Here is a 14292-nt window from a genome sequence, read left to right on the forward strand (position 1 = left end):
GCGTATGATAAGATAGATAAAAGTTCTTATTTTTCTGGTATGTTGCTCCGCGAGTAAGGAGCGATAAAAGCTACACTTTTCTTAAAATCCTTAGGAATACAAGAACCCTATTTGATAACTAGAAATCATCCAAGATGGCCCTTTAAATAGGGAAAAACTAGGATTATGCATTTGACATGCAAATACCACATCTCTTGCCTATGTATGAGCTTAATTATAGAGACTTGGTCCGCCTCAAGCCATTCCCATTGTGTCATGTTTTGTAGTTCATGGTGCTCATTCCTCATAACCATTATAAGATGTTGTTCTTTACAGGAAAATATACATACCGAACACTAACACATGTTGCACGACCCTAATGGGATCAAACTGACAATAGAATAGTGGTATCACTATAGTATATTATGGTTATTTGCATACTCTTACTCATGCAAACTATCTCATACATGATTATAGTATATGGTAGTCATGGCTTAACCATACTGAAAAATCATTCCGCTTTTCTTTTTTTCATCTAAAAAAGAGGATCGTCGTTTTTTAGGATACACAAGCCATGAAAAAAGAAGGTGATATATGTAGGTAAGATCAAAAGTTTTCATGTGTGGTTGTATGACGAGTAAAAATGAAATAGTCTCTAGAAAAAACCTTCTGAGAAAAAACAAAGGATCGATGTGTGGAAATAAGTTGATAAATTTAGGTTTTAGTGGAAACAAAAAGAAGAGGATTTTGAATTTCATGCATAGTATCATTATAAACTTTTAATTATAGAATTAATTATTATATAATTTTATATAATAGTATTATAAGTGATTCATTTATGTCATACAAATTTGTTATATATATCTCCATATACTTGCACCTAAAGCTCAAGCGTAATCACTTGGTGGTAGTTAAGCTCAAACTAAACTCCCATAATTCCTTGCCTAACATTGGATCCATAGCTTTCGATGATGGTTTCACCAAATTATTGTCAGAAAAGTACTCACCAGTTACACCTTTCACCTTTGGATTCAACGCCAGGTAGCATGTGGTTGCCGCTCCCTGAAAACCAAATTGATTGATACAAATTCATTTTGTTTAGTAAATGCAAATATTATTTCAACAAAATCAAAACTAAACTACAAACCTGTGAAACATCCTTGACCAAGTGTCTGAGAATCGCATTGCATAGAACTAAGGTAAATGTCATTAAATAACATTTAAATCTGTTAGAAAATCGGGATTTTGAACTTGCTTTGGATTCAGTGAAAGTCGTGATTGTACTATCAAATAGAAGTATTTTGATGGTTCTCGAAATCTCAATTAGAAAAAAATTAGTGATGTTCTGGAACAGAGAATGTGTGTAGTTATAATCTCTTTTGAACCAAATTAATGACAAAAAACGGGTATAATACCCTTTTCTGAAATCTAACAGCAAATCTGCCATAAGATAGTTTCAAAATTGTCAACAAAACTGCCACTAAAAATGGTTATATGTTAGGGGTCAACCGTTAGGGTCAACATCAGGGGTAAAATCGTCAGCCCAACCCCAGCCAGAGGGTCTGCCCCTTGGACGCCGTCAAGGGATGTCACCCCTTGGACCCCGCTACAAAGGGGCATTGCCCCCGGACCTTATTGGTTCAAAAGTTTCACCCCTAAATAATAGCGTATTTTGAATCTTGAATAAACTCAAACAAGTGTGCACTTCCTACCAGCCTTAATTGTTTAATATTTATCAAGATTGCATTGGTCAACAAATTAATCTCGTTACAGTTAAATAATATTAGTGATACAAATCAGTAACACAATCTCTTTTTAGTCAACCTTGGATTGGATACGTACCCTTGAAAATACCAAAATTACGGAAAATTTCAGTGACAATGAATCCGGGATGTAATGAATTCACAGTAATATTGATCCCTTCCTCCTGATCAAAATTAATGATGTGGTCAGCATAAGTTTTAATCAAGAAAATCGATCAGATCCCAAAAAGAAACTGAAATCACCTTCAAAAGCCTTGCTAACTCATTTGCGTGAAGTATATTAGCCAACTTCGATAGTCCATAGGCATGTATATGGCTATAACTGCAGAATACAAAGCCACATATATAAAACTGCATTAAACATCGGTCTATGTGCGCTACTTAGGATTGAAGTCAACTAAATCTGCAAAAAGATTTTTTTGTCTGTGACACTGATGAAGGCTTCGTAATTTCATTGTTTACCTCGATTCATCGTTAATTTGATCTGAAAAAGTTCCTTTGTTCACAAAACGATGACCAGTGGATGATACGTTGACGATTCTTCCTTCAACTTTCTGTTCAAACGAAGTAATCTTCATTGTCTCCAGCAATAGGTTCGTCAAAAGAAAATGACCTGATAAAAAAGCCCAATAACTGAGCGTTTTGATCTAATGTTTTCATGAAAACCAAAAAAGGAAAAAAAAAATAACAATATAGTTGTAACTTGTAAGAATGTTCTTTTCTTAATTTTACTTCTGCATACAAAATGATTTCTTTGCATGGATTAAAAAATCAGTAACTTAACTCAAAAGTCAAAAGTGAATGCAACCAAACATACCTAAATGATTTGTTGCAAAATGTAGTTCGATTTTCTCTTCAGAAAGTGTGAAGTGTGGAGCCAAAACTCCTGCATTGTTGCTTACAACAAAATACACCAAATATTATATATAGCTTTTGACATAAATTTAATCATCAGTATGTTTTCTTACATTAGAATGTGTAGTGGAAGGCCTGAAGAACAATATTTGGTTGCAAAATCCCTTACAGATGCCTGAGAGCTGAGATCGAGCTCCATTACATCAACTTTAGCAGTAGGTGTTTCTGTAAGTATAGTTTCTCTAACTTGTTTACCGGATTCTATGTTTCTTACTGCCATCACTACATGTACACCACGCAAAGCAAGGACACGTGCAGTCTCAGCCCCGATACCACTCGTAGCTCCTAAAATTAGATACATATCACTATTTCTATACTTGTATCTATGATTTATTACTATTATTATATATATATATATATATATATATATATATATATATATATATATATATATATATATATATATAAAGTATAAGTATAACAACAAAATTATACAACTTGGATACACATAAAAAGTAGATATATATAAAAAATAATAAAAACATAAGTACATAAATTTTGCACATGTAACACTAACAAAATAACAAATTTGACTTTTAATAAATCAAACAACATAAATGAAGTTAAAATTACAGCACCTTAGTTACAAGTAATTAACTGTGGTCGTATATATATATAGCTATGAAGATTCTCAAAGCCATCTTTCTTGAATATAACAAGTATATATATTTGCAATCATATAAAGATATGCAAGCTCAACAATTTATCAACAAGTAAATTTGAAAAAGAAAGAAAATATGAAACATTATATGTTACTATTAACTGGTTTATATCGTAAATTTGCTAAAATGAAAATTCATACAAATTGATTTATGCGATTTATCCAAAATAAAATGGTTGTACCAGTAACAATGGCGGTGAGACGAGATCCATCAACTCCGTGGGTAACTTCCTCTGCTGTTGAAGAAGATGAAAATCCTGATTCTCCTTTCCTTCCGAAAATCCACATTCTTTCAAATTATATTAATCTAAGCTAATCAGATGTTAATTATGATTGGGGAAGATTTTGTTCTTACTTTATCAATCGTAATTAACAAAGAGCACCTACAAGAAATGCTGAGTAGGACACCATAATATATTTCTTTGATTATTATATATATTTTATTTAAGTTCCCATATAAATTAGGGTTAAATATGAAATTGGGTCAAAATACTGTATTAGCCACTTTATTATTTTTTGCGTTTTAAAGTTCATTAACTTGTTTAGTTTGTGTGCATTTTATTTTTGTGACTTGACATAACAGATTTTTTTTAGAATACACAATTCTTTTTTTTTTTCTTTTTTGGCATTTTAAGATATCTTAATTTATGACATGTTTGTTAAAATCTTAATTATGATCTTAACCTTGATCTTAAGATTTTAAATTCTATAAGCCAAAAATAATCTCGATCTCACTAAGATCTATCTAAATCAAGATTTATAGTAGGATCTTAGGATCCAAACTAGGATCTTAAGATCTTAACACGTTTGGTCCCACTTCTTTAGTTTTATTATATAACTGAACCTCAAATTTTTTTTTCATTCAACTTGAAATCGAGCATTCTAAGTTGTAATATTCTAATAGATCATCATTACTTCATCTCGAATTAGGATACACTCTTGATATCCCATTTGTGACCTTAAGCTTTTAGTTGTATATCATAATAATTTTTTTTTTTGTAATTAAGATGGTTTCTTCCTAATTTTATGGTCTGCAACAACAAAAATTATGATTCATCTTTAAAAAGATAAAATCGATTTCATATCAACGTCTTAATCGCCATCAAGTTATAATGTATATATATTGCACATATAAGATCTTACAAGCAAACTTGAATAGATATTCATCTTACAAGCAAACTTGAATAGATATTCATTTTGGTAGGATCATCCGTCCCGATCCGATTTTATGATTATGATATTGCAAAACATAAAACAATCTTGAGTAAAATCCTGATCTTGACAATATTGAATTATGGTAAGTTTATTTAGTCCTTTTAACTTTTTCAGATTTTCACATATTATTTTACCTAGTTTTTACATGTTTGTTCACAATTGCAATTTTACAACTTTATTTATACAATCATACTTAACTAGGAAATGCCCAGTCGTGCCTTTGGCGCGTTTTTTTATTTGTAATAGTAAAAAGTCACAGCGCCATTGGCGCGAGTTCGAATAAATTTCTTTCACAACTTAAGCAATTATTGTTTGAACCTCAAGAAGCTTTTGTTTGTGGTCTTGGATACAAGAACACAACGTTAAAACTTTTTGTTATGCAAACCTGTAACAAAATAAGAATTATTAAATAGTTTTGATTCTTATAATTCACAAAATTATGAGATTCTAAATAAAATTGAAACTCACTTGAACATAAAGGTGAAGATTCTACTTAAACCTTGATTGATTAGTTTTAAACTAAATAATTTTTTTGATAAACTTGAAATTGTTAATGCCAAGCAATTTTTTATAATGAATATCATATGATATAATAAAAACATGACAATAAGTCAATATTTTGTATGTCATTATTTTGGAGAAAATCAAAAGATTTGATAAAAAGGTATAATAATAATAATTAAACTAAAGTTTTAAATATCTATAATGACTTTCAAGAAACATAAAATGACAATTTTTAAAACATTATAAAGATGAATGTGTGGGACATAGAGGCGTGTAGTGACAATAGTCAATAATAATAATAATAAATTATGAAATATATAGTCCAGGGACTGTATTGTAATTTTCATAAAATTAATCTTAATAAAGGAAATTGTGTTTATGGTTAAAATCGGCAACATGTCAAACCTAACGGACCAAAACTGACAACTTTCGAAAGTCTTAATCTTCTTCCCCATGTAAAACTGTAAAAACTTATGTGGCAAATTTATAAAGACAAAAAACTCATAAAACACCAATTTTTAAAACACTATAAAGATGAATGTGTGGGACATAGAGGCGTGTAGTGAAATAATAATAATAATAATAATAATAATAATAATAATAATAATAAATTATGAAATATATAGTCCAGGGACTGTATTGTAATTTTCATAAAATTAGTTTTAATAAAGGAAATTGTGTTTATGGTTAAAACCGCACCATGTCAAACCTAACAGACCAAAACTGACAAGTTTCGGAAGTCTTAGGCCCCGTTTGGTAGTTGCTGATTGAGAAAGTGCTGACTGGGAAAGGTCTGTCTGGGTAAGAAATCCTGACTGAATAAGAAATGTTGTTGTTTGATTGTACATCTGACTGAATGTGCTTAGTGATGAAAAATAACTATTTTACCATTCTGTTATGTTTAAAGCAATTTATCTATCATTGAAATTAACATCATCCTAAATAATAATAGAACAATTAAGGTCAACCTTGCCAACATAGTTTATACAAAAAATAAATAAATAAATAAATAAATAAATAAATAAAATTAAAAAAAAATCAGATTTCATAGCTTATAAACAAAAAAAATCACAACATTGCCAACATAGCTTATATATATATATATATATATATATATATATATATATATATATATATATATATATATATATATATATATATTCATATTTCATTCCATACGAACAATATCATCACAACTTTCAGATTTCATTCCTTTTGTTTCTATTTTTTGGTGTTTGGGAAGTTCACTGAGGATATGGGGTATAGAGGTAACATTGTTCCAGGAGGCTATGGTGCAATATTTATGTCAAATTCAGAAACAAAGAAAGAGTGTTTCCAACATAAGTATTTGGTGTTTTATATATAAAGAAGACTTTTATGTTAAGGATAAGGGTCTCTTTACCCTTGCATATTGTAGTATTCTTTCACTCATATACATATAATCTAGAAATGTTATCATATCTTGTGTATCCTTTTTAATATAATATTGTTCATGTATATAAACTTATGGCATAATTCTGTTCCAAAAGAATATCTAAAAACTACCCTCCCAGAACTTGCTTGAGATATGATGATAACTTGGGAAAGGGAGACACAAGATATGGTGATAATAGGAAAAAGGTTAGAGATGGGATTAAACACATTGAAGAACATGATCATGGTTTTGAAATTGATGAAGTTCACTGATTTCAAAGCCAATTTTTGATTTATGATTTCACAAATCATATACAAAGGAGAAGGAAGAACAATATTTTGATTTCACAGACAAAAAAAACGAGGAGGAGAAAGACAATTTTCTGATTTCACAGAAAAAAAACGAGGACCTACCCTGTTTGATGTCTTTTTCGCGGGAGCTCGAATCAGAGGGAAGAGTGAGGCCGGTAGTCGATGGCGGCGATAGAGGGAGGGAGGGCGACGATAGAGGGAGCTGTTGATGGCCGCCAATTTCGTTGTTGTTTCTCTTCTAGGTCACGATGGGAAGAAAGAAAAGAGAGGGTATGAAAGTCATTTTTTCAGTCAGCAGCATCTCAATGTCTTACCGAGAAATCATATGGGCCAGACATTGATGAGTGAGAAAGCGATTATCAAACACATTTTCGTCTGACCGAGTCAGCCCAAATCGCTGACTCGGTCCCAGTCAGACTACAACAAACAGGCCCTTAATCTTCTTCTCAAAACTGGAAAAACTTGTGTGGCAAATTTGTAAAGACAAAATACTTATGTGGCAAATTTGTAAAGACAAAAAACTTTATGGTTAAAACTGCAACATGTCAAACCTAACGGACCAAAACTGACAAGTTCCGAAAGTCTTAATCTTCTTCCCAAAACTTGAAAAACTTGTGTGACAATTTTGTAAAGACAAAAAACTTATGTGTCAAATTTGTAAAGACAAAAAACTGTACTGTTTCCTAAAGCTCTTGTGCTTTAATATATATATATATATATATATATATATATATATATATATATATATATATATATATATATATATTAGTTTAAAACCCGTGGAAACCACGGTTATAAAATTAATTAAACTTTAATAGTGAGAACTCAAAATTATTAATCAATTATTTTAAATAAATTATTAATTAACTGATATTTTTTTAGTTATATAAAATTTAATCATAAATTTAAATAAATATATGAAATTCTATCACCTTAAAATTTATATTAATTTTATTTTAATTTTTATTCTAATGTTATTAATTTAATGTAATTAGAGTGGGAAATTTAAATTTTAAAATTTGAAATTAACAAGTGGTATACATTAATTAGGAGGTATAATAAGATGACACATGACATAAGAAGAATAAAATCTACATTAATTATAAGGCTTAATATGATGACACATGTCAAAAAGAGATTAAAACTATTCTTTTATTAGAATAGGGATAGGGATATATATATATATATATATATATATATATATATATATATATATATATATATATATATATTCTAGTTTATAACCCGTGGGAACCACGGTTATAAAAATTAATCAAACTTTTATAGTAAAAACTCAAAATTATTAATAAGTTATTTTAAATAAATTATTAATTTAAGATATATTGTTTATTAGTTATGTGAAATTATAAACATTGATTCAAATAAATATATATTTTTATAGTAAAAACTCAAAATTATTAATAAGTTATTTTAAATAAATTATTAATTTAAGAGATATTTTTTATTAGTTATGTGAAATTATAAACATTGATTTAAATAAATATATATAATTAATTTTTAATATATATTAGATATTTTTTATTTGTGAATTAATGAAAACAATAATTTAAAATTTAAAATTTAAAATAGAATCATATTAATGAGGAGGTCTAATAAATTTAAAATGAAAAACTAATAGATTGACAAATGGCAGCACATTATTTAAAATGTCTAATATGATGACACAAGACAAAATAGCTACTCTTTTATAAGTATACTAGTTTATAACCCGTGATCACCACGGTTATAAAATTAATTAAGCTTTCATATTAAAAAATCAAAATTATTAATGAATTATTTTAAATAAATTATTACTTAAGATATATTTTTTTAGTTATATGAAATTATAATCGTTGATTTAAATAAATACGTGGAGTTATATCATTTTATAATTTATATTAATTTTATTTTATAATTTAATCTAATGTTATTAATTTAATATAATTAAAGGGAGAAATTTTAAATTTTGAAATTTAAAATGAAGAATCAATTATTAATTTAATAAAATTAGAGTGGAAAATTTAAAATTTGAAATTTAAAATGAATAATTAATAGGTTGACAAGTGGCATGATAAATGATATATAACATTAATGAGGGCTTCTAATTGCATGACATTTGTCAATATGAGATTAAACCTGTTCTTTTACTAAAATAGGGATATATATATATATATATATATATATATATATATATATATATACTAGTTTATAACCCGTGAGAATCATGGTTATAAAATTAATTAAATTTTTTTATTAAAAAGTTAAAATTATTAATCAAGTATTTTAAATAAGTTATTACGTAAGAGATATTTTTTAGTTATATAAAATTATAATCGTTGATTTAAATAAATACATGAAGTTATATCACCTTATAATCTGTATTAATTTTATTTTATTTTTCAATGTAATGTTCTTAACTTAATATAATTAGGATTAGAAAGTTTAAAATGAAAAATCAATTATTAATTTAATGTAATTAGAGAGGGAAATTTAAATTTTGAAATTTGAAATGGATAATTAATTATTAATTTAATGTAATTAGAGTGGAAATTTAAAATTTAAAAGACAAGTTGCATTATTATTGATATATAACATTAATGAGGAGTTCTAATTGTATGACACTTGTCAATAGGAGTTAAACATATTCTTATATATATATATATATATATATATATATATATATATATATATATATATATACTAGGCGAATACTCGCGCGTTGCGCAGAAACATCTATATAGCTGAAATATTTACCAATATATGTTTTTTTAAATATAACAATAATGTGGTTATTAAATTTGATATAATAATTCGTATACTAAGTTGATATAATATATTGATTAATTTGAATTATATGATAATATATACATCTATTAAAACCGCATAATCTCAATCTTTGGAATGGCCTCTACCCGTGGGTTATTCTTGAATAAAATTAAATATAATATATGGTTTAATGTTATTTATAGTTTTTGTTATTGTAAATTATTTTTTTTAATTTATTTGCTTAACGTTTTAATTTCTATCATTGTAATTATTTAAAACATCAAACAATTTTTTTCTTTTTATTTTAAAGGTAACAATATAATCATTTATATAATGTTATTTTTAACTATTGTTATTGTAAGTTATTTTAAGCTACTTATTTGAAAATTTTTAACGATTATAGGAATATCTTTAGGAAATATTTTAGTTAAATTGATACTACAATTTAGTTTTTGTATTTAGCACTATAATTTTTTATTTTTAACTATTCACAAAATATTCTTTGAGTTATAAGTAGAACTGAAATTTATATTGAAGTTGACTTTGTAATGTTATATTTAAATTAACCATTTAAGTATTTTGTCCAAATTATTTAAAAGTTGTAGCTTTAAATTGAGAATGGTTTACATACAACAACATATGAAATCTAATAAATTAAGTATAATATGTTAAAAGTTAAAGACAAAACTTTCTAAGTAGAAGTAAAAATATTATTTTAATATTGAAATTTAGTTTATTTATGATTACACTTTAGGTTTGATACTTATTTAACCTTATTAACCAACTTATAATCACTATTAGAAAGATACTACAATTTATCACTTTTAACTATTTACAAAATATTCTTTAGGTTACTTAAGTTTAACTAACATTTATATTTAAGTTGATCTTGTAAGGTTATATTTAAAATAACAATTTAAGTGTTTTACACAAATTGTTCAAAAGTTGTAGCTTTAAAATGATAATTGTTTACATACAACAACATATTAAACCTAATTAATTAAGTATAATATGTTAAATGTTAAAAACATAACTTTATAAGTAGAAGAAAATATATATTCTTTTAATATTGAAATTTAGTTTATATATGATTACAATTTAGGTTTCATATTTATTTAAGCTTATTAACCAATTTATAATCATTATTAGAAAGAAATTGAAAAGTCATGAGAGTTTCAAATGAATGTGGTTAAAGGAAAAATGAATGGGAGTTTCAAATGCATGAGATTCAAGAAAAAATGCTAGCTTTATAAGTATACTAGGCGAATGCCCGCGCGTTGCGCAGAAACACCTATATAGTTGAAGTCTTTACAAATATATGATTTTTTAAATATAACAATAATGTTGTTGTTAAATTTGATCTAATAATTTGTATATACTAAATTGATATAATATATTGATTATTTTGAATTATATGATACTATATACATTTATTATAACTTCATAATCTCAATCGTTTCAATGACTTCTACCCGCGAGTTACACATGAATAAAATTAAATATAATATATGATTTGATGTTATTTATAGTTGTTTTTATTGTTAATTAATTTTTAAAAATTTATTTCCTTAATTTTCTAATTTCTATCATTATAATTATTTAAAACATCAAACATTGTTTTTTTATTTTAAAGCTAACAATATAATCATTTATATAGAGTTGTTTTTAACTATTGTTATTGTAAGTTATTTTAAGCTATTTATTTGGAAACTTTTAATGATTATAAAAATAATTTAAGAAATATTTTATTTAAATTGAAATTACAATTTAGTTTTTGCTTTTATCACTACAATTTATCACTTTTAATTATTTACAAAATATTTTTTAGTTTTTTTAAATGGAACTGAAATTTGTATTTGAGTTGACATTGTAATGCGCAGAAACACCTATATAATTGAAGTCTTTACGAATATGTATTTTTAAAAATATAACACTAACGTTTTTGTTAAATTTGATATAATAATTCGTATATTAATTTGATATAATGTATTGATTATTTTGAATTATATGATAATATATAAACTTATTATAACGTCATGATCTCAATCGTTTGAATGATTTCTACTCGCGAGTTACACATCAATAAAATTAAATATTATATATGGTTTAATATTATTTATAGTTGTTATTTTTAACTAATTTTATAAAATTTATTTGCTTAATGTTTTAATTTCTATCATTATAATTATTTAAAACATCAAACATTATTTTTTGATTTTAAAGGTTACAATATAATCATTTATATAGAGTTATTTTTAACTATTTTTATTATAAGTTATTTTAAGCTACTTATTTGAAAATTTTTAACGATTATATAAATATATTTAGGAAATATTTTAGTTAAACTGATATTACAATTTAGTTTTTGCATTTATCACTATAATTTATCACGTTTAAGTATTTACAAAATATTATTTGGTTTTTTTAGTGGAACTTAAATTTATATTTAAGTTGACACTGTAATGTTATATTTAAATTAACAAATTAAATATTTTGTCCAAACTGTTCAAAAATTGTAGCTTTAAACTGATAATGGTTTAAATGCAACAACATTTTAAATCTAATAAATTAATTATAATATGTTAAAATTTAAAAACATAACTTTATAAATAGAAGTAAATATATTTTTTTAAAATTGAAATTTAGTCTATTTATGATTACTCTTTAGGTTTGATATTTATTTAACCTTATTAACCAACTTACAATCATTATTAGAAAGACACTACAATTTATCACTTTTAACTATTTGTAAAATAATCTTTGGGTTGTTTAAGTTAAATAAAATTTATATTTAAGTTGAGCCTTTAATGTTATATTTTAATTAATAATTTAAGTATTTTATACAAATTGTTCAAAAATTATACCTTTAAAATGATAATGGTTTACAACCAACAATATATTAAAACTAATAAATTAAGTATAATATGTTAAAAGTTAAAAAAACATAATTTTATAAGTAGAATTAAAGATATTAGTTTAATATTGAAATTTAGTTTATATATTAATACACTTTAGATTTTGATATTTATTTAACCTAATTACCAAATTATAATTATTATTATAAAGAAATTGAAAAGTCATGGGAGTTTCAAATGAATGTGGTGAAAGGAAAAAAAAATGGGGGTTTCAAATGCATGAGATACAAGAAAAAATGCTAGTTTTATATATATATATATATATATATATATATATATATATATATATATATATATATATAGAATAAGTCGTTGTTACAACTTCGTTATTTATTTAATTTTTTCAGTTTAACATCAAAACAAAGTTGTAAAAACATATAAAAATAAAATTATAAAAACGGATTTAAAAAAAAACATGTAAAAACAAAAAGGATTAAAGTTGTTAAAAGACAATGTATTGGTCCTTAAACTTAACACCACTAACTAAATTTGTTAGGTCCAAAGAAATTTATTAGTTTACCTTTATTTTTTATTTTCTATTTATATCTATTTATTATTATAATTATATTACATGTAGACCCTACCAACTCACCCCCACTTCTTTATCAATTCTTCTAGCCACCCGCCCGACATATTCTATCCTTTCCTCCGACTAGTACCTCCCTTCGACAACCTCATTTTCTCTTCTAAGATTCCGACCAAAAGACCATTGAACATCATTTGTAATGACTAGAACAACAAGTCAACGACAACAAATATACCTACACAGTGAACTTCAACTGGCAAATTAAAAGAAACCCACAGATGGTTGATGGTTCCTCAAAACCTACAAAAGTTACAAATTAAAGGTCGAATAAGAAGTCAAGCAAAATAATAATAATAATAATAATAATAATAAACTAGATGATTGAATTTACACAAGCCACATTGGATTCCATCCACTCGCATATGGGGACCTGATTTGTAGCAAGATTTGAAATAATAGGTAGTCTTGATAGCTGATTAAGGATGTTGGAGGAGAAGAGATGAAAACATGGGATGCGAAGAAATGAAGACATGGCAACAACTATTGCTAGTATCACCACATACCAACTTTCTCATCGTTCGGACCTCCCCCTCTCTCACCCAACTCTACTATGGACGTCTCTCTTTGTTTCCATCAAAATGTTTCACCGCAAGATACACTTCCACAAACCCAAACTATTGGCGAAGATAAGGAACTCTAGTTGGCGGAGGTAGTAAGGCATAAGGTAGGTCCTAAGACCTTTTTTTTTAATTAACATGTATATATAAAAAACAGCCCAATCCAATGATGTAATGAATTTAACTTTTGAAGTGATGTTTAAATATTTTAGGCATACAACTCGACACGCTACCATTAGTATTTTTTACTCCTTCATACTTTTTTAAGTTTCATTTACATAAGGAATTAACCTGATTTTTGCTTCTAGATTCACCACTGAGGAACTCCAGCTTCGATTTGATTCCGATAACACCATCTCTAATCCCTTATATCTCAAATCACTAGTCACACACGACTGTCGGTGATTCTTTGTGTAGTGGCGATATCGATGGTCGGTGCTTGGGGCAGTGGCAGTGGCAATGGCGATAGCGATAGCGATAGCAGTGGTTGGTGTAGTGATGATGGCGAAAGCGATGCTTCTCTAGCTAGGTTAGGTTGATGCCGGAGGGAGTTACTCGTTTTGGAAAGAAAAGAAAATGGGTAATTGAAAAAGGTTTTGGAAGGATTAAGGAAGCGAGACGGTGTAGGGGTTTGGACCCATTTTTCTGTTATTAATGACTAGTTGTGAGACCCGTATAATATACGGGTTGATTAAAACAAAATGTT

At 26.4% G+C, this 14292-nt stretch overlaps 1 protein-coding gene across 1 annotated transcript; it reads right to left on the reverse strand.

The window, feature by feature from the left end:
* Positions 1 to 812: 812 nt before the first annotated feature.
* On the reverse strand, positions 813 to 3681 carry LOC145059174 (short-chain dehydrogenase TIC 32, chloroplastic-like). The gene is made up of 8 exons (XM_079007038.1): positions 3501 to 3681; positions 2711 to 2942; positions 2560 to 2639; positions 2205 to 2355; positions 1986 to 2064; positions 1822 to 1906; positions 1127 to 1173; positions 813 to 1041 (listed from the first exon to the last, which is right to left on the reverse strand). Exons 1-8 carry the CDS (start codon positions 3604 to 3606, stop codon positions 877 to 879), a joined length of 945 nt encoding a protein of 314 aa, XP_078863164.1. The 5' UTR covers positions 3607 to 3681; the 3' UTR covers positions 813 to 876.
* Positions 3682 to 14292: the final 10611 nt, after the last annotated feature.

Source organism: Lactuca serriola, chromosome 6, assembly GCF_051521515.1.
Source record: "Lactuca serriola cultivar US96UC23 chromosome 6, Lser_US96UC23_V15, whole genome shotgun sequence".
Taxonomy (NCBI): Eukaryota; Viridiplantae; Streptophyta; class Magnoliopsida; order Asterales; family Asteraceae; genus Lactuca; species Lactuca serriola.

Coding starts and splice junctions, on each gene's coding strand:
- LOC145059174 (XM_079007038.1), bottom strand. CDS start 3,606: ATGTGGATTTTCGGAAGGAAAGGAGAATCAGGATTTTCATCTTCTTCA. Junction 2,640..2,710: donor CTTCCACTACACATTCTAAT/GTAAGAAAACAT, acceptor TTTTGTTGTAAG/CAACAATGCAGGAGTTTTGG. Junction 1,907..1,985: donor AGTTAGCAAGGCTTTTGAAG/GTGATTTCAGTT, acceptor AATTTTGATCAG/GAGGAAGGGATCAATATTAC.